This window comes from Phacochoerus africanus, chromosome 1 (genome assembly GCF_016906955.1).
Source record: "Phacochoerus africanus isolate WHEZ1 chromosome 1, ROS_Pafr_v1, whole genome shotgun sequence".
Lineage (NCBI taxonomy): Eukaryota > Metazoa > Chordata > Mammalia > Artiodactyla > Suidae > Phacochoerus > Phacochoerus africanus.
The window spans coordinates 33,470,598-33,495,469 of NC_062544.1; the positions used below are offsets into that span (position 1 = coordinate 33,470,598).

General features: G+C 43.1%; 1 protein-coding gene across 4 annotated transcripts in view; it reads right to left on the minus strand.

Moving 5' to 3' along the window:
* Window positions 1-24,872, minus strand: part of PIK3R1 (phosphoinositide-3-kinase regulatory subunit 1) — an 88,794-nt gene that overhangs the window by 15,580 nt on the left and 48,342 nt on the right. For all 4 annotated transcript variants that reach the window (XM_047797045.1, XM_047797124.1, XM_047797279.1 and 1 more), the window contains 5 exons: window positions 12,497-12,589; window positions 11,981-12,055; window positions 5,837-5,968; window positions 4,832-5,033; window positions 4,557-4,636 (listed from right to left, as the gene is read on the minus strand). In XM_047797045.1, coding sequence (XP_047653001.1) covers window positions 4,557-4,636; window positions 4,832-5,033; window positions 5,837-5,968; window positions 11,981-12,055; window positions 12,497-12,589 — 582 coding nt within the window. The remainder of the gene's footprint in view (window positions 1-4,556; window positions 4,637-4,831; window positions 5,034-5,836; window positions 5,969-11,980; window positions 12,056-12,496; window positions 12,590-24,872) is intronic.

Sequence of the window (24,872 nt, forward strand, 5' to 3'; positions counted from 1 at the left end):
TTATGCTACATTAATATTTCTGAATATATCCATGAAATCTGAAATATGTAAATACACTTATAATGGGTTTCATTCAAAGGCGCCCCAACTTAAATTGCCTGTTTTTACCTTAGTTGCCCTATAGAAATCTACTATAGCTACCTAAGTTTCAGCAGGGTAAACACAACACACTGTGATTCAAGAAAACCTGCTGTTCAACATTAACCATTTCTTAAAAAGACTCTTGGTAACAAAGAGAACAGCAAACTATCAACCAAGTTCTAAAACTTACTCTGTGCTTAGCCTTTCAAAACCTTACTTTATGATGGAGCATGATAATGTGAGAAAAAAAAATCTATACATGTATGTATAACTGGGTCACCATGCTGTACAGTAGAAATTTGACAGAACACTGTAAACCAGCTATAATGAAAAAAATAAAAATCATTTTATATATATATATATATATATATATATATACACACACACACACACACACATATATATATAAACCTTACTTTCCCTCCCTATAAGGGAGACAACGGTACTTCAGAGGTGTGTTGGATGCCTTAAATGAGCTGCCGTGAGAGTTCCCTGAAAGTGGAGAATTTTACCAAAGAGTAAAAAAAAAAAAAAAATTCATTTGGGTGATTATTATGCTGTGCCCAGTTCTATGCTAGGAAGAGCTCCGAAGGAGACACAGCCTTTGTCCTTGAGAAGAGCAGCTGAGAACAGAAGAACTACACAACAGTAAAGTGTAAGAGGACAAGAGGCTTAAAGGACATAAGTGCACTGAATGGGTCAAAAACCTGCACATGGAGCCGGGAGGAGGTCCCTGGGTGCCAGTGGAGGAGGGCGCCATCTGGGGCGGCTGGGAATGCCTGTGTGTTGAGTGCACCATGTGTGGGCCCCTAGACAAGGTGGCAGGGGGAGCTGGGACTGAGACCCCGGCCCCTCGCACACCGAGGCACACACACCCAAAGGGCAGGAGACCAAGGCACCTGCCTCCCTCCAAGCAATGTGCCCTCAGGGCAGCAACTGCCCAGGGAGGGTCTGAGATCTGCAGGAGAGCCCCTCCAGGCTCCCAAGGGCCAGGCTCTGCAGCTGGGAATGTGGGGCTGCTGGGGAAAATGGCCTGGTAGGATCTGTACAGCACCAACCAGGAAGGCGGCTTGACGAGAACAAGGCCAGCTCTGGCAGGGCCTTGACCACAGGGCTGGCGCAACAGATACTGAGGACATACTCCATATGACAGGGTCAGGAGGAGCTTCATCCCTTCCCATGTCACTTAATTCTCACAGCCACCCAAGGAGAGAGGCAGTGTTCCCATTTCACAGACGGGGGAACAGTTTGCAAAGGCGGAATGACTTAATGATGAACTTAGCAAGTAGAGAGTAAAAGCTGGGATTTAAACCCAGATCTATTTGACACACATTGTTCTTTCCACGGCACAAAGGACAGATGGATGGACAGACCAAATGACTCTGAGCTTGATCCCCAAAGCTATACAAAATGCACTGGGGCTCTTTAGTCTGTGTGACCCATGTGAGCAAAGAGCACTTATTTTTAGTTTATTACTTGCTGGAAACTTCGGAGGGCTCTGTGACTGGACAGTAAAAGCAGCCTCATGGCCCAGGAAGGTTCCAAAACCCCAGGCAGCAGAGAGAGCAGCAGGCTGGCGTGCCGGGCCAGGTTCCCCGGCAGGCCGAGCTCTGGCTCGCACTGGTTGGGGTGGCACCAGGTAAAACCATCAGCCTCTGTGGGCTCAGTTTCTTCCTGTGCAAAGGAGGAGCTGGACAATGCTTTTGGCACTCAAGTGATGCTTTTTATGATACTGTCACTTAAAATATTTACTGCTCTTTCAAATCTGGTAAAAATATCAAGTTGTTATTTTTGTTCTTCACAAATGATTCTGAATAAATCTTTGAAACTTCTTGAAGAGAAATGCTATTTCTCCTTCCCCTTTTGAAATTGCACCTATTCTTCAAAGCCCATTTCAGTCCTCTTTTTTTTTTTCCTCTGAGCTTTTTCTGTCTACTCAATTATCCTAAAACGTCACCAATCACATCTCGCAGATTCTCTCTATACTTACAGTACATGCCCTCCCACCTAGAATTTAATTAGATACTATGTGCTAACGGGTCTTATTTGAATTGACATGCTGCCTCCAACACCATCGCTTCTGTCTATCATTTCAAGTTCTCCCTGCTGACAACTAGAAAAGGGGTCTACTTGCCTCACCACAGTCTTGCTTCTCCCCCACCCCCCAAACACCATTTGAGACCTCATTTCTATTCACGACAATCAAGTTATTGCAAGTGAATGATTTATGACTGTGCCCTGGAGGTGCGGCCGGGACTGCATTTCCCAGCCCTCCGGGAAAGACGCCATGAAAACTTACCGCACACCTACCAGGCCTGAGAAGTCATTTCTCAAACCCATGGCGCCCTGACAATCATTTGCACTGAAGCCGTTCCCGAATACAAAGGTGTTCAGGATGAGAACATTGTGTTGGGGTGGGTAGTGTCTTTTCACCAGTGAGAGGTGCTGAAGCAGCTATGTCAATTTCCAGAATAGCTAAGAGATATCCCACCAAGGGGGTAATGACTCAAACTAGGGTTTAAAAATGACTTGGATGCAATTTTTTGGAAGAGGCCGCATGTGTTCTGGGATAGTCTAGCAAACATTCAAGGCTTTCTTCATCATTCTTCCAGAGAGCTGACGGAACTAATCCGCCTTTGAAACTGGCACACTGTTTTCTTAAGAGAAGAATGCAGCGAGGGTCTATGACACAACCAGTGGTTTTAAGTGTGCCCTATGAAAATGGCTGCAGATGAATTTTTCCTTGGGTGGAATTAGGCTGAAACTGAGAAAGACACTCAACCAGTTTACGCCAAGCAGATGCACTAAATCCCATCATGGATTCCGGTGCACCCTGTATAGTAGAAATCCTCAAAACTCCACAGGAGTTCATGGATATCTGTCAAACCCTGTCTGGCTTTGAGCTTCCATGTCTCCCCTCTCCTGAGGGGTGGTCACTGAGAAGACTGGGACCACCCTGCTGCCTGCAGGCAGGGCCAGCTCTCCCTGTCTCTGAGAAGGACCTCCACAGGTCAGGAGGAAATGAAAGAGCAGAACTCAATCCTCTGGCCCAGGCCCTGTTCTACTCTTGCCGGTCCTCTTCCCTCCCCATCCAGCAGTCAGTCCAGGAGTGAGTGGTCAATAAACGGGTCCAGGGCCAAGTGTACACCTGCTCCTGTCCCCTCTCCAGAGGCTATTCTAACCTGTCACTGCACTGTTTCCTACTGAGCCCAAAAGCAGACTCTCAATACCAGCACAGAGCTCCCAAATCCATTATCCAGTGGCCCAAGCAGTTATGTGAGATGAGACTTTTGGCCATCCTCAGATTCTTACATCGGAAAGCTCTGATGCAGCTGACCTACAGTGCAGGGTAGCCCTCTTGCATTTCCCACTTGCTGTAATTCAGAACATTTGGAATGGCCCATGCTTGCCTTATGTACTGTTTCTGCTGCCTCTCTCCTCTTTGGATACCAAAGTTTGGCTTTGCCCACAGAAGCCCTTCCCAGTATCATGATCAGGAGTCCCTCTATCAGGAGTGGTTACCATCCCATCCTGATCCCTTCCCTGCAGGTGGGTTTTAAGTCTAGGCCCTTGCCTTTCTCTTGGCCCCATTCAGAAGCAAACAACTAGGTCTGTCTATGTAGCACCTTAAAAATAGCCCAACTTACTTCTACTGGGTCCCCAGGCCCACTCCTACAGAGATAAATTGGGTAGTTTGCATAATTTACTTATAAAAGACAATACATTCATGATGTTTTCACATAAATTTGAGGCAAACATTCAGACTAAAGCAATACTTTCTACGGACCCTAAAACTTCCCTTCACTTTGGAGACCGTTGCCACTACCCTAAATGAACCAGCAGACAGCAAGGTAAGGCTGTTTCCTTTGCACAGTATTAGAAAAAGACATCAATTTAAATTAAATTCAAGCTAACACAGTCTACATTTCCTGCTTTATCAAACAGCTAATTGAAGGCCAGCCTGCTTTCAAAGAAGTGTCTGGCCTGACTACCTTGTTGCAGTGAACCCCTAGTTTCATACTGCTTTCATTATTAAAAATGTTTATTTTGACAGACATTTCTCAGCCTACCCGCTTCCAAAAAATACATTCCAAAATACTTTAAATTATATAGTAATTACAAATCCCCTACTTTACAAGTATTAGAAAGAAAAACAAAAATGTCAACAACTAAAATGAAAGCCATAATTTATGCAACAACCAGAAGCATCAAAATTGAGGGGAACAGGGGGCACCCCCTACAACCCTCACCTAAAACCAAGATCACATAAAATCCACAAATACCAAAATCCAGATAATACTGACCATATATGCTACCGCCTGGCTATTTTTTTCTTCCAATCATAAGGTAACGTGCAATTACAGATCTCAATTCTAAGAGAAACTTATAATACTCTAGGGAAGGTTTAAAGCCACCATTTTTCAGGCTCTGAAAAACCAACAGTGAGGGAATTTTACATGTTCAGAGGTCGTTACCTGGTGCAGGCTGGCGTTCATTCCATTCGGTAGAGATTAAAATTTCTATGACTTTTATGAGGTGTTCAGTATTCTCAGAGCTACGATAAAAAAAGAGTTCTGTTAGAAAATTTTTTCCCCAACGATAAACCCATTTTCATTTATACATATTCAAATGAATGTATCTGAGGAAAATATGCAAATGCATGTGACCCAGTATCTTTAGAATCAGCTTAATGACCCATCTATGTCTCTCCTTATCCCCCCCAAACCCAGGCTTCTCTTCATTCACTCACCTGGCTGCTGGGAATCTGAAAAGCAGAGGGCTGAAAAGTTCAGACAGCACTCTTGCACTCAAAAGGTTTTTGCTGGATGTCTGAGAGAGCTTGAAGAAATGTTTTAGCAAATACTGAAGTGTGAGCCAATACTGATGAGGTATGTTAGGTGATCGAATGAGCTTCTTCAACAGCTGGATGTATTCTTCCGAGCTTTGCACTTCTACAGGTTAAAAAGAAACAAACAATGGAAGAAAAGGGATGAAGAGACTGCTTCTCCCTCTCAGTGAATGAACACCTAGAGGATTTCTGCGCTAGCTACAGAGGAGTCACTTAAACCAACGGCAGCCGAAGAAGCGGACAGTCCATGTGCTCTTCTCCTTAGAAAAGGCATTATGAGAAAGTAGAAATCTCAAATCAAATGGAAATGCAAGAGACTCTGGGTGTGAAAAACCACAAGAGGTGCTGGGGGTGAGGGCAGAAATCTGCCTTCTCTGGAGCAGCGTCAAGTGTGATTGGCTAGTGTGGAGGAGCATCAGATAAGTGTCACAGGTTTTAACTTTGAAGGTTACGAACCACAGTTTCCGGTCCCCAAAGCACTTGAACTGAGTGTTAGCTCAGTCCCCCGACTCATTTTGTAATGGCCCCTGGAAGGGGATGATGGGAATATCCCCAGTCACTGGGTCCCAGTCCCTGGTGCCCTGAATCCAGGGATGGCACTTGGCCCGTGGGGGCCTTCACTGACGCAGTGAACCTTGTTAATACTGATAAAAGGTTAACAATTAGCCATTTCAACATGTGGACGGTCTTCCTAAGCAAACAAGAATCCGGCTCTTCTACTGGCTGCCCTGGTAAGGGAAAGAGTTGGTGACGATGGGGGCAGGGCGGGGCAGCACGGGGCAGCAGGGGAGGGGATTCCTACTGACATTTTCTAAGAAATCTCTTTTTATATGGGGTGCTTGAGTTTAACAAGCACCTCCACATCTCAATACATGTTCAGTGAGGTTCTCAGAAGAGGCAACCAACCTGGGGCTAAAGAAATCATTTCACTGTAAACAGCCACCGGAATGACAGGATTTGGTAAGTCCAGGAGATAGCGTTTGAAAGCGTCGGCTAAAACGTGCACATCAATCATTTCCAAGTCCACGGAGGTGGCATCTATGATAGAAACAGGAAAAAAAAAAAAAGGTCAGACATCAGATGCATTGGTTGGGCCGATCATTTGAATTGTGACCTACATGTGAGTCAGGAAAGGAAGCAGTATGAGGACAAGTACATAAAGATTCTTGAGTATTTACTAGCAGTGCTTCTGGCAGGGATTGCTCCTGGCATTCTGAATAGAACATCTTCCCTCGTGTAGGTCTGTCCCCCCACACGAGGCATTTAGCAATGAAGGCCTCTGCCCAAGACGCCGGAACACATTCTGAGACTCTGGATCAATGGAAAATAATGCCTCTGTTGTGGGCTGAACTGTGTCCCCAAAATTCATAGGTTGAAGTCCTAACTCTCAGGGACCTCAGAAGGTGGATTCATTTGGAGAAGGGGCTTTCAGGAGGTGGTTAGGTTAAAATGGGGCTATGAGAGGTGGGCCCTCATCCACCTGGTATTTTAAGAGCAGGAAATGTGGAAAAAGTGACACTGGGGGTGCACGCACAGAGGAAAGACCACGTGAGGACATAGCAAGGAGGCGGCTGTCTGAAAGCCAAGGCCTCGGAAGAAACCAAATCTGCCTTGATCTGGACGTTTAGCCTCCAGAACTGTGAGAAGACAGACTTCTGTTGCTTAAGCCACCCGGTCTGTGGGATTTTGTTATGGCAGCCTCAGCAAACTACTGCTGCCCTCACAACATTTCCAGATGCATCCTCGAGGGTGGTTCTGCCCTCATTGAGAAAGGGTTCTGTCTCAGGATGGAGAATCTCAGAGTAAATGCATGCTTCCTCACACCCCAACAAGAAACTGTGAAATGCAAATCCACAGATTTCCTAAAATCGGAGTTGTCAGTACTACCTATCAGTATGAACATAAATTTAACCCAACAGAGTGACTGATGAAGCAGTAAGACATTAGAGAATCTTCACAATCTCAAGAATATCCATGAAAATAATGTGAACATCTACAGACTGTTTCCCCCTACTTGTGACAGGGTGTTCTAATTAAGGTACGACTAACCTAACTGGTGGGCACAGAACTATCACAGGAGAAAGCTAAGATAAGCAGTCTGTTGAGTAAATCCTTCTGCTGGAAGAGTGATCAGGCATCTCAACCCTGGGGCGACAGGAACCACAGCTGGTCTCTGAGTGCCTGGGATTAGAATAGAGCCTGGCAGAAAGAAGGGGTGCTGGGGCAGGAAGGACCATGGCTGCTGCAGTGTGTCACAGGACACACTGGTGACGGGAGGGGACGTTGTTATCTGGAGACTTGAGTACTCAGTGGAGAACAGGGGAGCTGAGGAGCAGAAAGCTACATTTTTAAACAGCTTCATCAGTCATGATGTTCAAAATAAGTCAGGAAGGAGTGATGCTGGAAGTGCCAATACCATTCATGGCGACTTGGATTCCAGGACAGTCCTGGAATGGGGGAGATGTTATCAAGAAGTAACATAACTACTGCATTTGGAGTGGATAAGCAATGAGATCCTGCTGTATGGCACAGGGAAGTATATCTAGTCACTTGTGATGGAACACGATGGAGGATAATGTGAGAAAAAGAGTGTGTATATACAGAGGTATGACTGGGTCACTTTGCTGTACAGCAGAAACTGACAGAACACTGCATATCAACTATAATTTAAAAAATTAAAAAAAAATAAGTAACAAAACCAGGTGATTGATGGGACTGGGCTGTGGCCAAGGAGAGGATGAGAAAGAATCAAAGATCTCCCCCAGGTGCTCAGTGTGAGAAGGAGCAGAGGCATCCTGGGTGCCCGTGAACCAGGTGTGGTATCACCAGGCACTCCAGGTGGAGCCGGAAGCTACCCAAGTTCCCTGGACGCATTGTCATCATAAGCCAAACCTGTCCCACTGACTAAGCAGATCTTATGAAAGATAATCACGCAATACCAGAAAGCTCAGGAAAGTCCATCTGTAGCAAATGTGGAGAGGTTAGTCTGAGGAAAAGAAGGAAAAGATGGAGAAGCAAGAGGCTGGGTCACTTAAAACGTCCCACAAGGAACTAATCAGAGGCATATCACATCTCTAGTAAAGTGTGGGAAAGGGCAAGACTAGGTCTTTGCATAAAGAATCCATGTGGAAAGTGCTACAACTACTTGTGTGACTGTCAACAAAACCGCGTACGCATCCCCCGTGAACATTCCATAGCCGCTAACTGCATGGCAAGCTGCTGCCCACCCCTAGTGTGCCTCCTTGGATACTTCATATAATACCACTTTGCCCAACAAACTCATCTTACTTAATTTTCTCATCCTACGTGATGGCGGTAAACCATTTGGTAATGAGATATACCCATGAAGAAGTTAAATATTCCACATGTCCCTCCTTCAGGCAGGGTTTCTGCTGCCACCTCTGTCCAAGAGCAGTATGGACAAGCCACCCCTGACACGACACGTCCCAATCAGTATGGTCATTACATGTCTCTCTCCTAGACTGACCGTCCCTCACGGGCATGGACTGGGCCTGTCACCTGCTCTTCTCACATCCCACAGAGCTCAGCAGAGAATGTGCTTGCTAAATGTTTGTGAACTGAATTCTAAAAGTGATGCTAATCACTAGAACCCTTCTCTAACCCATGAGGTGTATTCCAAAGAGCCTTTTTAGCTTCTGAATGAAATAACCCTAGCTCCTACTGTACAGCACAAGGAACCACATCTAATCTCTTGAGGTAGAACATGATGGAAGATGGTACGAGAAAAAGAATGTATGTATATGTACGACTGGTCACTAGGCTGCACAGCAGAAACTGACACAACACTGTAAGTCAACTATAATAAAAAACAATTAAAATAAAAAATACCCCTATTTCAAGTCTTTGGAGACGCTCACCTTATGTCAAATTCCACTCGAATTCATGCAAGATGTTCTATTTATTTATTTTTTTTAGACAGCTTCTGAAGCTCCTTGGAGTTTCTGACTTCTGTTCTAGAAGTCTCCTTTATCCTAAAATCCTCCTCCCAGATGTATACACATCTGTCATGTGATGACTTGGGAACCCAATCCTGAGGTGTGGGTTGTGGGGGGAGGGGGGTTACATCCTCTTCTACCAGCTTTTCATGAATCTACTCACATGACAGGTAACCAGCAAACTCTCCAATACGTCACCCCTTTTCCCACTGGAATGGAGTTCCCTCTCCAACTGATCGCTAAGTGGTTCTCAGTTGGGGTCTTCAAACTTCCTGCCCTACCCCTACTCTCAGGAGAAATCTGCCAATATCGGGAGACATTTTTGACTGTCACAACTGGGGGGAAAGCGCACTGGCATCTAGCGTGTAGAAGCCGGGGGTGTTGCTGAACATCCTACAAGGCACAGAAGGGCCCCTCACAGCAAAGGATTATCCATCCTAAACCGTCCAGAGGGCTGAGGCTGAGAAGGCCTGCTTTTGAAAATGGATGTCTAACTGAATATATAACCCGTTGTGTTGTAAGTAGTTTCAGGTGTACAACACAATGATGCACTATTTGTATACACCACTGTGAAACTGGTCCCCACTCTGTAGGTCTGGCTAACAAGCATCACCACACATTGTTTATTCTTGTCATAACTTTTTTTTTTTTTTGGTCTTTTTTTCTAGGGCTGCTCCCATGGCATATGGAGGTTCCCAGGCTAGGGGTGCGATGAGAGCTGTAGCCGCTGGCCCATGCCAGAGCCACAGCAATGTGGGATCCAAGCCATGTCTGCAACCTACACCAAAGCTCACTGCAACGCCGAATCCTTAACCCACTGAGCAAGGCCAGGGATCGAACCTACAACCTCATGGTTCCTAGTCGGATTCGTTAACCACTGAGCCACAACACGAACTCCTCTTGTGATAACTTTTAAAGAAAAAGGCTGATTCAGGTTAAGAGAAACCAAAAGAGAGGGGGGAGGGGAGTTTGGGGAAGAGGATCTACCCCATTTAAATTCAAACAAGGGAAAAAAGAAATAATTTATTTTAGGGCAATATGGGGGGTGGGAGAGTAAGAACTTTAGAGTCAGAACAGTTTGGATGCAAGTCACAGCTTTATCATCAGCAGTCCCTATACTTATATCACAAGACTGATGTGTGGATAAAATAACTTAGTGAGTGCTAATAAAAAAAGTGGGCTGTTGTCCTCCACCCAAGTCTGCCCTTTTTAGACACTAGTTAAATCACAGGGTTTGTTAAAAGCCATGCTTTTTGTTTTTAATGAAAGTGACTTACATCATTTTTTATAAACTGAAAAATTCTCAGGCTGGAACAGTCCTGGAAGATCCACTCTTAAACTGAGATAGTGTTTATGCTTTTTGTTTTGCCACAAAATTCACTTTTATAGCACAGAAACTGAGGGAAACCAGTTTTCTACATGTGTTTTGGTCTCAAATGTGGAAAGAAAGCTGTCTGTCAAAATATCTTGTTGACGTGAATTTTGGTTATTTATTCCATCTCACAGGTGGTGTGAAGCTTTTTTTTTTTTAAGCTCAACTGCATCATTTTGTTTTTGGTTACCTTTAAAAGCTTAACCACTGTTTCTCAAATAACTCCCATTTCATCAGTCTCTGAAGTCTAAACATTTCCTGTGACTTTTAACATGTTCAATTTGACCAATTTTTTGACCAAAACATGTATCTCTATTTCAATTGGCTAGGACAAAATTCAGTGTTTCCTTTAACACCCTGGTAAAGCTGTTAGAAATAAAGAAAAACAAGTCTTTTCATCTTGATTTTTCTGCCAGTCAACATTTAATGACCTACTCTATGTGTGTGTAGAAGTATCTGCCCTGTGTGTGTGTGCTAAGACTGGTTTCCATGTACAAGGGAGAAAAGAAAGTTAAAAGAAATTTTTTTTTTTTTTAAAAGCTTCAAACATTCGGGCAGTACATTTCAAGTGAAACTATTCAATGATAAAGATCTAATCTCCTCCTTTCTTCCCAGAAACATCTTTTCTAGAAATTTTCATAAACTGCCTCATGTTAAAGCTGCCTCAGCCTTCAAGTTTTCATTTATCAAATATCTTGTGGGTACTCTTTGCACAACTACATGTCTGAAAGTGCTCCTCCTAAAGCTGGGTTTCACTCCTTTTGGTTCAGGCACCCAAATGCAGTTAAAATAAGGTGAAGGAAAAAAATGAGTAATAAAAAGAAAAGTATTGGGAGGGAACGGAGGATCTGAATGATTCTAGAAGATGACTTGCTGGAATAGTGGCAAATAAATGCATGCATATTCGGACAGTTTTATTCTGTATGGCAGAGGAGAGAAGGGGCAAAGAATCAAGCCACCACCTGGCTGAATGTGTTGATGTCATTTAACCAATGGCAAGAGCTAGAGCTGACTTGTACTGGCTCACAATCCTTCCCAAGTTGGAACTCAGTAATAATTTCAGTTGCTGGCTTGAAATTAATCATGGTGGGACTATTTACACCACAGAAATGGGTAAGTGCTACTACAAACCAGGGCTTTCCCCTCACCCCCAGAGAACTGGTCTACCAGTACACTACCGAATATAACAATATTCATGATGTTACTTGAGGTAAATATGGCATGAAAAGGCAAGGAAGGAAGGAAAGAGGAGGAAAGAAAGGAAGGAAGACAGAAAGGGAAAGGGGAAGGAAAAGGAAAGAGAGAAAGGGGAAAAAGTAAAAAAAAGACATTTGTTAAGTGACACAGACTTATAAATATTTTTGTCAACTGGTCCAGATGAATTAGATGTAGCCAATGGCAGGCTCAGAGAAAGATGGTAGATGAGCAGAGCCAGAGAAATCTCAGGCTGTTTCCCTCCCTGGCAATTTCCGCAGGACCCAGAGGCGCGTGGCTGTGATGATAGCCGACACACCTGCAGGCAGGCGGGCAAACACACACCAACTCAGAAGACCAACTCAAAGGTCTGCACTCTTGCCATAAGAGGGCAGAGGGAAGTGTGTGTGATTTCTGAGCTCCCTTCAAACTGAGAATGTTGTGTGGTTCAGTTTAAGTGTTTTGTGCATTAGCTGAAACAGAAAGGTAGACCTTTCCCATTTATATTTCTGGCCCCATGACACTCACCACAATCAAGAAGCTGTCGTAATTCTGCTGCGTTGCTGGAGCTCTGTGTTCTATATAGAGTTGGACATTCCAGACCTAGGACACAAAACAGACTGAGCATGCAAAACACAACTCTCTGGAAAACCTGGGAGCCTGCTGCCAGAAAGACATTCCAGTCTCCATCCAGTATCTATTCTAGATGTGTACCAAATATTCTTGGAAGTCAACTCCTCCCATTTATCTTATCTAGCATGTCAATAATTTTGGCAAAATCATCTGGCCATGAAGGAGCAAGTTAATTATATTTATTAAGTTATGGAGAATTTAATCGTTTCCGTACAGTAAAATGACACATCAGTATGGGGTTACGAGTCAGACTAAGAGTATCTCTCCAGGCCACAACAACCCAAAGCTTGTGTGTCCAGCACAGGTGGCAGGGAATGCATTTAATGAATGCCCAGGAGGCAAATACAAAGGATAACACCTAGGAAATCAGGCCACAACCCGTTCACCAATCGCCTCTACCAGTTGTATTACCTTTCTTTTCAATGGCTTCCACTAGCTTGATGAGAAGAGGCGGGGCGACATCAGGAGGGGCAAACTGCTCTGCCAGGTCTGGGAGAGTTGAAGCTGCAAATAAACAGAACCCCACGGTTATGGGTTATGTGTACTCTGGGGGAGTCCGGTGCCTCAGACAACAATGAAGAACACCAAGACACAAAGTCATGTTCTACCGAGACAGCGGCAAGCTCAGGCAGGAACAAGAGAGCAACCTGTGCTTCAGAAGGCTCCTCCATGGCCACCCTCCAGCTGTGTGAAGAGTTTTGGGGGCCAAGGGACCGGCCTGCTGCTTCTCTCCTAGGACACACTAGGAACACTTCCCAGAAGCCCAGGCTCCCTTGCCCCAGTGGCCTCTGAGGCCTCTTCCCCAGGGTCTATCCTCCCCAGGGCTGACAGCCCTTCAGGGGAACCCCTTTGGGCGGAGGCTGAGGGGGGTGGGGCTCAGGACTGCATGGAGTCTGGATTTGCAAGGTCCCTGGCGGTGCAGGGCCAAGGCAGGGGTGGGTCCGGGCATCACTTTCGGTATCACCACGCTCTAGGGCAAAACTCAGAACCCAAGAAACCTAAACGCAAATCTGGCCTCCTGGTCATTGTGAAGAAATCACTGTCCAGGTAGGAGGCCAGAACAGATTTTACTAAACATCTGTTATTGTGATTTATAACTTTAAAATATTTAGACACAGGGTCACTTGGGCCTCCTTCTGTGCTCTTGCCCCAAGTCCCACAAATGTGGGGGTGAGCTTATTATCAGAGACAAAGCCAGTGCAAATGACCCCCCCGCCACTTGACATTCAATGGAGTGCTTGTGCATGTGCTGTGGAAAAGCCTTTATCTGCTTACGTATGTTTTGGTCAGTTACCATCCTAAGAAATGTAATGCCTTCGTAAACTGTTTTTCCATGCTTTACCTACATGTTTTACCCAATGATACAAAAGAAATGAAATCCAATTGGATGACACAAACAATGTCCTTCAACCTTACACTGGCAACTGTATCTTTACTCCACAAATACATGAAACCATCTTAAGTAAAAATATTTTTCTCATAATATACCAGAAGAGGGAGCTAAATATACTCATCTCAAATTCCTCAAACTGCAGCATATGGGTAAATGACAGTCTTTATGAAAATAGTAGTCTGTTTATCAGCCATCAATAAACTTTTAGACACTTAAGGTTCATAAAGGTATGTACTTTTACCTAGGAATAGTTTATATAATCTAAGAAAAACTGAATACTGACAATGTCATCTCAATGAGATCTTAGTGGTGTGATTCTTTATTATAAGCCACGTACCAGGTTAATAAGCAAGTGTCTAATGAAGCCCATCTTTCTAGTACTGAGTCAGCATAGGAAAAGAACAGATTCACAAGACAAGGGTAAAGTCAGCTTATGTTGTTAAATTTTAACCTCATTTCTGTCATTTTGAAAACCCAAACCCTAGACTCTAAGACCCCTTTAGGTTGCAGTATTCCCTGAGATAGACTATAATGTGATCTTGCCACCTAACTCTATTAGCCATTCCAACTGCCCAGGATAAAAGGAGAAGAGCTATGTTACGGAAGGAAATCGTAGAGCAGCACCCTCCCATAAAACCTGCTGTGATGATGGAATGTTCTATTAGTTGTGCCACCCAACAGGTGCTGCTGAGCACTTGAAAGTGGAGCTACTGCAAAGGAGGAAGTGAATTTTTCAATACTTACTGATTTCAAGTGAAATAGGTCTATCTGGCTGGTGACCACGGTATTGAAGAAGCCTATAATCTGAGCCAGGGCAAATTTTGCCAACAGTAGATAAAAGATTCCCAAGTTGACTTTGTGCTACAAAGAGCCCATGATAAAGCTGTCCCCAAGGACAAGGAACCAGACATGGGCTTCAGCATCTGAACTCAGGGCATACAAAGGTTATCACTCAGTTTCCTGGGCCACTTTGTCCCATGGCAACAGCACTCAAACACATTTTACAAAGGCATAAAGGCAGGACAGATATGCCGCTAGATGCCATAATGATGGTCACGATGAGGAGAGCTGAGTGGGAACATCACCGCACCCGTGTTTTTCCCCCACCTGCCTGCACCAATGGATCACGGGGAGAACCTGTGGAAGACAGATGCCTGGGTACGACCACAAACTCCCTGAATCAGGAGAGCCAGGAAGGGAACCAGCAATCTGTTTTGGGTTAACAGTACATTTTAGGACATGCTATTAGGAGAAGCAAATCCATCTGGGTAACCCTCACCCCCTGCCTGACAAAAATCCAGCAATAACTTCGGCCAAAATCTATAAAAATATGAGGATACCTGAAAAAGTGCTAAAAACACTGCATGGACTGGATTTGCAAGGTCCCTGGCAGTGCAGTACCTTGCAAGGTTTGTAGTCTTGAGCATTGAAAGCACGGTTAAGATTTAAAACAAGAAATACTAGAAAATGAAAGAGCACAACATTTCATTTCCTCTGACAAATGATCAACTACTTCCCTTTGCCTGAGCTGATCAGCTCACAAAAATCTCCTCCCCCGTAAATGCTTTCTACACTGTGCAAAATATCATCCCAGCAGCATAGGTGACAGAAGGAAAACATAAAGGTAGGGACATGTTACTAATGGGGGCTCACTGTAGTGTCTCTCCATGGTCTTTTCAAACTTACAGAGCTCACAGCACATGCCAAGGTCCAGAAAGCTAAAAGCTAAACAGCAAACACAGGAACCCACAAATCCACACAACACTCGTCCAACCAACATGCCTAGTTCCTCCTTCCCATTCTCCATAAATTACACAGGCATTTTTTTTTTTTAATAAAGTTGGCAACCGAAAATGGAATTACTTAATCAAGGTTTATCGCCTTCTAGAATCTTATCAACACAATCATTTCTGCAGGCAAATATGGAAGTTAAATTAAGTGATAATTAGAGATTTCACTTAACAGTGATTGAAATATGCATCTGACAGTTGTTCTATTACTGGGTTGGCAAATACTACATATAAAGTTGTTTCTACTGCTCTTATTTCTTCACTTCAGCTTGAAGAAGGTGGGGGTGGGGGGCACACTACCTTATTTCCTTAGCCTTTCAATGTGTCTCTGGCAAAAATGGTAGTTACCTTTCCATATCCTGAGCTGCAAAATACCACTGGTTTTACTCATTCAAATGCTACATGAAGTTTCTAAAAAGCATTGTGATGGCGACCAGGTCCTTGCAACAACACCTCACAAAGTGCACCCTGGAATATTTTAATAAGAAAAAACTAGACCATAGAGTGTGGAGTACAGGTACTCCTTTTGTACTATATTGACTGAACATATCACTGAACTTTTAATATTGAAGAAAGTATATTACCCAAGTAGATAAATCCATCCTACCTGATCAAAGTTTTGCCATGGGAATGTTAAAAGGTAAATTTTACAAAGAGAGAAGACTTTTTAAAGTAACAATTCAAGGATTTCCTATTCTCTAGCACAATATCTATGATTCAATCCATTTCCCCTTTAAAATGTTTAAACATAGGGAATGAGGAAGCACTACACAAGAAGCCTTTAAAGTTCACATTTTCCACTTTGGGCACCAGGATCAATTAGCAGCGAAAGTCGAAAATGCCGTTCTAAAGCAAAATACTAATTATTTCAACAACCCTAAAATCCACCATTCCTTTAATTTTATCAAATATACAAGGTCAATATTTACATTTCTGTTATATCCCACCTTAGGAAATTCCAACAGGAAATGACAGTTGCTAGGAAGTACCAAATTTGGCAAGTTGTCCTCTGAAAAGTCCATGATAAAGTACCATATCATACAGTTCAATAAACTAAAATGTGATGTAACTAAATATGCATATTTAAATATACAGAGATTATATATGGCGACTATCAAACAAAACACAAATTACCAGAGCATGATTCTCATCAAGTTGACATATCAATTCTCACTTGATTTCGCCTTCCAGACAGACTTTTACACCTGAATGAAGAATTTTTTTTTTTAAATCTGGCTGTAGCCAGTGTGTATATCTGGATAGCCAAGTCTACTCTTAAAGCTCTGGGTGAATTTTCGACTCCCCTACTTCAGTCCAACATCAGTTTTTCATTTGGGGCATCATTTTTCATCAAAAGAAATCCGTATCGCTTAAGGAGAAAGAAGACAAGAAAGAAGAGCAGAAGGCTCTAAAAGTGGTGGTGAAGCCAAGACATGTATTATTTCAAAGGAAAAGGGGAATCGGTCCTTAACAAGGACACCAGTGAACGAGGTGTCCCAGGTTGCAGAAGAAATTTTTGATGACACATCAGACGCTGCATTTTCCACTAGGTCTCCCCACTCCGCTCTCCCCTCCCCACGTGCCCTGGTGACAACCAATCACATGGAACAGAAGAGCCCCTCTCTCCCAACTTAGGCCCTTCCCATACCACTAACACGGACAGGCCTGAACAGTCCTTGGGCACCAGTGGCGTGTGGGAGACAGTGGCATTCCTCACGGTAAACGGTGCCAACACCGCTACAAAGTGCAAGATGAAACCAGCACACAGCTGCACCTTTTGGAGCCTTCTCCATTAAAAAAAAAAAAAAAAAAAGATATTTTAGAGTTACTGCCTGGCACGGATGAATGGAAAATTTAAGCTGAAATTCTGGACTCCAGAGACTGCCCAAGCCAAGTATTTCATTACTGATGGAAGGAGCTTGGAAGTACATAAAAAACTGCCACTTACCTTTTAAAATGTAACACAAATACACAGAAAGTATATGCAAAGTGTGGATCAATATTAAATCAAGATGCTTGTCTTTTAACTGTTGCTCAATCAAAACTTTACTCCTGTCTGACACAATCTCCCTCATTCTTTCAAATGAAAAAAATGTACATTCTGGTGGGCAAAAATCTAAAAAACCCCAAATACTTTCCTTAAATAAACCTTATAAGCACGTTCATACTTTATGCCTATATGGCTAATATCTTGAACGTTTAAACTTCTCAAGTTCTATGGGCAAAGCCATAACGAATGCTGGCTAAGATAATGCATCTAAAAACCGCAAACAAAACAATTCTGAGTTCCTTCATTTTGGACCACACCTGTTTAATCAGTAGTGGATAAATTATTAAAACTGTTAGGTTTAAAGCCAAAGACAGCTGGGTTTTAATCTTGGTTTTGCCACTTAGGGTATGCTAATTAACTTGAACCTCGGTTTCTTCATCTGTGACATGAGAATAAGTATAACAAGGATTAAATGAGTGGTATATAAACAAATATGGGTAAGCAGAGTGCCTAGCATGTAGCAAAGCACAAACTAATGGGTAGCTGCTGTTAACTTCGAATTATTCATGCAATCTTTTTTCATTATTATTAACAGGTTTTTAAAATAGCCAATTGCAATGGCAAATTTTAAGACCAGAAACTTTTTTCCTTTTTTTTTCATTTTAGGCTGCCCTGCAACATATGGATTTGGCAGGTTAAGGATCAGATCTGAGTTGCAGCTGTGACCTACATGGCAACCTCGGCAATGCCAGATTCTTTCACCCACTATGCCAGGCCCGGGATTCAAACCTATATCCTGATGCTGCAGAGATGCCACTGATCCCACTTCACCACAGTGGGAACTCCCAGAAATTATTATAATTAAGAATTATAAGAATTCTCGGAACTTTTTTAAGGTGGCAAACTGGAAGCATATTTAACAGAGTGAACACCTGCAGTTTGCCTTTCTATATATGAAAACACTCAATATCTTTTCAGAAGTTATCTAATGAGTCATACCTACATTATCACATTATTTAAAATACATTGTGCTTTTCCCTGATAAGGACTGAGTTATTCAGTTTTCTGAATGTAAAGGAAAGATGAAGTTGGAATGATATTGAGCTTAGTGACAACAAGGACTTTTCTTTTGGAGGAGGAGGAAAAACAAAAACAAGGGCAACTGTGGAGTTCCCTTGTGGCGCAGACGATTAAGGATTGAGCATTGTCACTGCAGCTGCTTGGGTCACTGCCATGGTATAGGTTTGATCTCTGGCCCGGGAACTTCCACATGCCACTGGTATGGCAATAAATAAATAAGTAAATAAAAAAGGGTGACTGGAAATGGGAGTAGAAAGAAGAGATGTGAAAGTAAATCTTCAGCCACAACTATACAATTATCAGCGATAACTAGTTGGAAGGAATTAAAAGAGCTGTCAACAGATTTAAATAAGAAGTTTGCAAATCTTTTCAGATACTCTGAACTAATTAGGTTTTAGTAACTTTTAAGTTTTTCATCTTGCATTTATATCTCTTCTGCCCCACAGCTTAAAAACAAATGAAAGGGATCTGAGATCCTCTGCCTACTTAATTTATTTCTAGACAAGCAATACAGGAAACAAAGAGCAGGCAAAGACTTTATTAAACATAGGCAGACATTACAGCTGCACTTCTGATGGCTGGAGCTAAAGCCTTGGCGTTGAGATAATTGAAATGCAAGATTACATTTAATCTTTGACAGGCTAGTCTAATTAATTGTGATGCTTATCACCTAAATTGGAGTCTGATTTAAAGATTACGATTTACAGCATATAGCAAATTACGATGCTGGGTAGAGGATAAATGGGAAAGAGAAAGGGGCTCCCCCCTCTCCCCACCAGGAAAATAATTTAGTTGAGTCCCTGGAACTTCAGGAGGCGAATGATTTAGAAAGACTAAATATCAAGTATGACCGAGAGGCCCCAAAAGGGAAGGAAAGAAGGGAAAATCAGGTGACACAATGGGTGCTTAACTATTTGTTGAATGAATATTACGGAGCGTCAGTAAGGAATCACACCGCCTTACCAAGTATTCTATTTTATCTATTTAAAAAAATTTTTTTTTCTCTTTTTGTCTTTTTAGGGCTGCACCTGAAGCACATGGAGCTGTAGCCCAGGGCCTACACCATAGCGCCAGCAATGCAGGATCCAAACTCGTCTGCAAAGAGCTATGCCATAGCTCATGGCAACGTGGGATACTTAACCCTCTGAGCGAGGCCAGGGATCGAACCTGAGCCTTCATAGATACTAATCACCCCCTTAACCACTGAGCCACAAGGGGAACTCCTGCACTAAGTATTTTAGACATTCTTTCACTAATTTTTCTTATAAGTTCCCTATCAACCTTGCCTTTAAATTGAGAGTGATCAGAAACTGCTAAGAAAAATTAAGAAGTCGTTTGGTCACAAAGCTCATGAAGAGTGTCTGAGTTTGACTTGAACCTGTTTCTCTCCGCAAGAGTCTACAAATTCCAGTTAAGAAAAGAAACCTATGTTGTTCCCCATCTTTCCCACCAAGGCTCCCCAATTTAACAGGTAACTGGGATATGGCTGTCATGTGACATGGAGGTATTAGATGCTTGTTCCCACAGGTGGGCAACAATAGTACTTTCAGGTATGTTTAAGTAAAATGGTAAGACCAGTTTATGCACTTCTCCCCAGTCAAGCAAGTCAGGACATTCCCCCTGGCTAGCAAATACCTTGAACTGCAGATAAGTGAGGTGGTAAAGAGAAAGCCACGGGAGCCCCCTTAACAAGAGGGAGGTGAGGGCTCCAGGTGAGCCATACTTGTGCCCTCAGGGCTCTGGTCAGACTGTGGAGGCACTCACTTCTCTCCCACTTTTATCTGATGATGGATTGCACAGTCAAACGCAGAAAATGTTAGAAATACTTACGAACAATAAAGCAGGCTCTTCCAATGTAACCTGAGAAGCCCCAATCTCACAAGAATCGAAGGAACCTCTGATCAGAAGAGAGAAACTAGACAGAAAGACACGACTGATGAAACCAGAGACTAGAAAGAAGTGTTTTTTTAATTGAGGTTGGAAGTTCACTAACTCACAGCACAGAAGCAGGACGCTGGCTGACCAAGGAGAGAGTGGGGGTGGCGGGGGGGGGGGGGAACTGCAGAAGAGGCAGATTTGCCCAGCAAGGCAGTTTTAAGAAAGCCTGGATGGAAATCAGAGAAAAGAGCTGCCAGCTTCCATTCCAGGAACTACAGAAAGAGCAGGGCTTTTTTTTTTTTTTTTCCCCTTGACATTTGTGAACATATATCCTCATCCCAGATTCTATAATTAACATTTTACTATATTTATTACATATCTTTCCATCAGCCCATCTTACTTTTTTTTGAATGCATCTCAAAGTAAGTTGCAGAAACTAGCTGCCATGGACTGAACTGCATCCCTCCAAAATCATATGTTGAAGACTTAACTCGCATTGGGATAGCATCTGGAGATGGGACCTCTGGGAGGTAATTAGGTAAGATGACATCATGAGGGTGGGGCCATCCTGATGGGATTAGTGCCCTTACAAGAAAAGGCACCAGAGAGCTTCTTCTCTCTCTCTCTCTCTCTCTCTCTCTTTCTCTCTGCCACATGAGGACACAAAACGAGGCACTGTCTGCAAGCCAGGCAAGGGCCCCCACCAGAACCCACGCATGCTGACTCCTGGATCTCAGTCTTTTAGCCACATGAACCAAACTGAGACAGATTTTTGTGGCTAAGGCCATTCAGGATATGGTATTTTTGTCATGGCAGCCTGAGCTACCTAATACATCAACATACTACACCCAAAGGGAGGAAAGAAACACTTAAGTCTAGGGGAAAAAAAAAAAAAAAGAATGTTAAATACCACTTCCATAGGTGTTTAGTAAGCATCCTCTTATGTCAGAATATTGACAAGGGGAGCTGCTGTTTCAGACAGTGCTTCCTAAACTTTAATGTGTTTTACTAACCGGATTCAGGAGATGAGGCTGAGGTTGGGGATTTTGCATTTCCAATAAGCTCGGAGGGGATGTCCATGCTGCTGGTCCTCAGACCACACTCTGAGTAGCAAGGATGGAGAGGGAGCCCGCCAGAGAGAGGAAATCCAGATCACCGTGGGAGAGAGCCTCCAAGTGATGAATCTCCATACTGATAACCTGGTGCTTGAATGACTTGGGCTTCACGGGCAGATGGTACATCAGATCCCAGGGCCCAACACCAAACACGTGTCAGGCAGGTGACACTGCCTGCTTCCGAAGGTCCTGCTATCAAATCTAATTAGCTCTGCTCTCATGCCCAACTAGCTCTCCAAAGAGAGACGAGCAGTAGATACTCTGCTGCCCGATGCCATCTGTGCCCTGTTGTGTGGGGAGAGATCACATGGATCACAACTTGCCCAGGGTCCCAAAGAAGTTAAGGCCAAGGGCTAGAACCCAGTTCCTCTGATGCCCACACCAGAGCTTTTTACATCTCATCACATTCAAAAGAATTCAACTCTTTAAAATTTAGCGTGCGTTTGGGGGTGGGGTGGGGTTAGGGACTATTAGAAAGGCTGACGTGACAGATTACTCCTTGTCCTACTGCTACTGATAGTTAGCACTGAGCAATTAGTGTTGGAAATGGCTCAACGCATCACACTTTTTTTTTTTTTTGGTCTCTTTGCTTTATCTAGGGCCGCTCCCACGGCATATGGAGGTTCCCAGGCTAGGGGACAAATCAGAGCTGTAGCTGCCAGCCATCGGCAGAGCCACAGCAACGCGGGATCGGAGCCGAGTCTGCGACCTACACCACAGCTCACGGCAACGCCGGATCTGTAACCCACTGAGCAAGGGCAGGGATCAAACCCGCAACCTCATGGTTTCTAGTCAGATTTGTTAACCACTGTGCCATGACGGGAACTCCAACGCTTCATGTGTTTTGTCTCCTTTAGTCTGCAGACCCTTGTGTGGTTTTATCATTGTCCCCATTTTACAGGGGAGGAAACCGAAGCTAAGAAAAGTGAAGCAAGTGAGTCAAAGACAAGCCAGCACTCAGTGGTAAAGCTAGGATTCTAAAGAACTGATGGACTTGAAAGGGAGCCAGGACCACTGCATGAACCTCATTGCCTCTTTAGGCCTATGGGCTGCATGACGCCATTCTGGAGGTTAAAGAGCCAGGAGAAGGGGGCGGGAAATCTTTGCAGGATACCTATGGTAATGCACTTGGCAACAGAAGACCCCCAGTTACAACCCTTCGTGACAAAAGGAGCGTCTGTTCAACCTGAACTTGAACTAGAGGGCCAGCTTCTTGCCATCGCCTCTGCTTTATCAGGATTGAACCCCCGCCAGTCCAACTCAGCCAGGCTAAATATTTTCAGGACAGCATTTATTAAATATTTTCTCATAAGGCTAAACTAAGCACATTCTTCCCCAAGGATGTAATGGGTTTTATTTAGCTAAATATAGCTGGCTAACATCACTTTCAGCAAGGTACAAAGGGACTTTATTTTGGTTAATCATCAGATGGGGAAAGGGCCTAGAAAATAATTTAGAAAAAAATATACACTCTGTCTCACACACACACACACACAAACTTAAATTTCAAAGGATTCCAAAATGAAATGTTAACAAGCTATGTTTAATAAGGATATGAAAGGAGTTAAAGTGCTCATATCAAGAAGGGAGAGAAAAGGAAAAGGATGATGTGTCTATAGAACTGGGGAGAAAAAGAAAATGAAGGTGAAAAAGATAGCGGCCTGAAAATAACTGAACAGAAAATTCTCTATCAGCCTACAAAGAAAATTAAGAAAGGAAGACACTATTTTATCATATTTTTTAATATAGTTTTTTAAAATCACTGATAGAAAACTAAGCTATCCATATAAACAATAAATATAAGATACAACCATTAACAATTGCATGAGGAATCAGAGTCAGAAAAAAAAAAAAAGAGCAATACTTTTGATACCTCAGACCAATTTGAGCATTTCTGGTTGGCTAATGAATTCTCCCATCTTGTAATAAATGACGATCATTAGTAACAAGAGGCTATTCACCTCTCAGCTAAAAAAAATCCATGGACTTCTTCTGGATATGATTTTCTTTTTAAGGATAACAATTTTTTGTTGTTGTTGTCTTTTTGCCATTTCTTGGGCAGCTCCCTCGGCATATGGAGGTTCCCAGGCTAGGGGTTGAATCGGAGCTGTAGCTGCTGGCCTAGGCCAGAGCCACAGCAACGCAGGATCCAAGTCGTGTCTGCAACCTACACCACAGCTCACAGCCACGCCGGATCGTTAACCCACTGAGCAAGGGCAGGGATCGAACCCGCAACCTCATGGTTTCTAGTCAGATTCCTTAACCACTGCGCCACGACGGGAACTCCAGGATAACAATTTTGGATGGGTCAACTGGGTAGCAGTTGGATCATATTAAATTTTCAAAAAACTACAGGATACTACACAGTCCTATGTGATCGAGACTTGTTTGTGCAGACCAAATAAAAAAGTAGTTTTTTTAAGAAAAATTACAATACATAGTAGGTCCTACGGACAGAAGCAACCTATAAAATATATATGGATTATAGAGAGAAATCTGACTATGCTCCCCACAAAAAGTGATCAGAAGTGGGCTAAAAATAGAGCGAGGTGGTATTTGAGGCGTGGGTGTATTTTTTATAGTTGCTTAGAAGTCAGCTAAGGAAAAGTGGCTATTATGTCAAATACAACAAGCGGTCCAAGAAAAGAAGTCAAGTCAAAAGTTCAGCTTGACCCAGATATGGAAGGATTCATCACTTTCATCCACACTTTAGATCCTTGATAGAAACTACGTTGCTGACATTGTGTAGGTAACACCCGGCTCAAACTTCCCAGTGAGAAGAGAGGATGCTTAGAAAAACGCCAGTTTCCTATGAGGATGGAAATACCTGTGATGCTGTTAATGGAAAGGACCCAGGGGCCGGAGGAGGCTGGCCCGGAGGTGAAAGCAATCACTGGTCACGGGAGGCCACTCCTTTCTGCATCCTCACCTCACAGCGGCCTGTTCTGAACCATCAGAACAATCTATGCTCTGCTTCGTATACCACTTCTGTCTTCGGGTGAAAGGGAAGCGATAGGGCCTGAACCACAGGAGTGAGTTTTGTACATTTTGTTCCATTAGATTAGGCCTCAGTAACTTTTTGAATTATGAGCTGTCAACTACTTTTTCATCTGCTATAGAATATGCTTCTTAGAAATTGTGACTATAAATAAATCAACAGATGTTTTTTGCTGGCTTCAACAGGAGCTTGGGTAATTTTTTAAAAGGGGCTAGAAGTTAAGCAAATTAATCCAAAAGGCTGTATTAGGTTTCCCCCTGTTGGTCACTTTTTGCATGAGCCTTTTAAAGACAGAAGAGTTTCATTTTAGACTTTACAGTTCATTCTGGGTATTACACGAATGTAATCTATTTCAGAAACTAAAAATTAGGGTTTTTTTTAATACATTACATCCTTTCTGTGACTTCTGTTTTTTTAAAAAAATCACTATTAAATGCCATACCTATGCAGGATTGTTACTCTATCACATGAAAAACAACTGAAAAAGCCATTGTGTCACAGTAGGAAAAAAAAAAAAGAAAAAGACAATAGGTAAGGAAATGA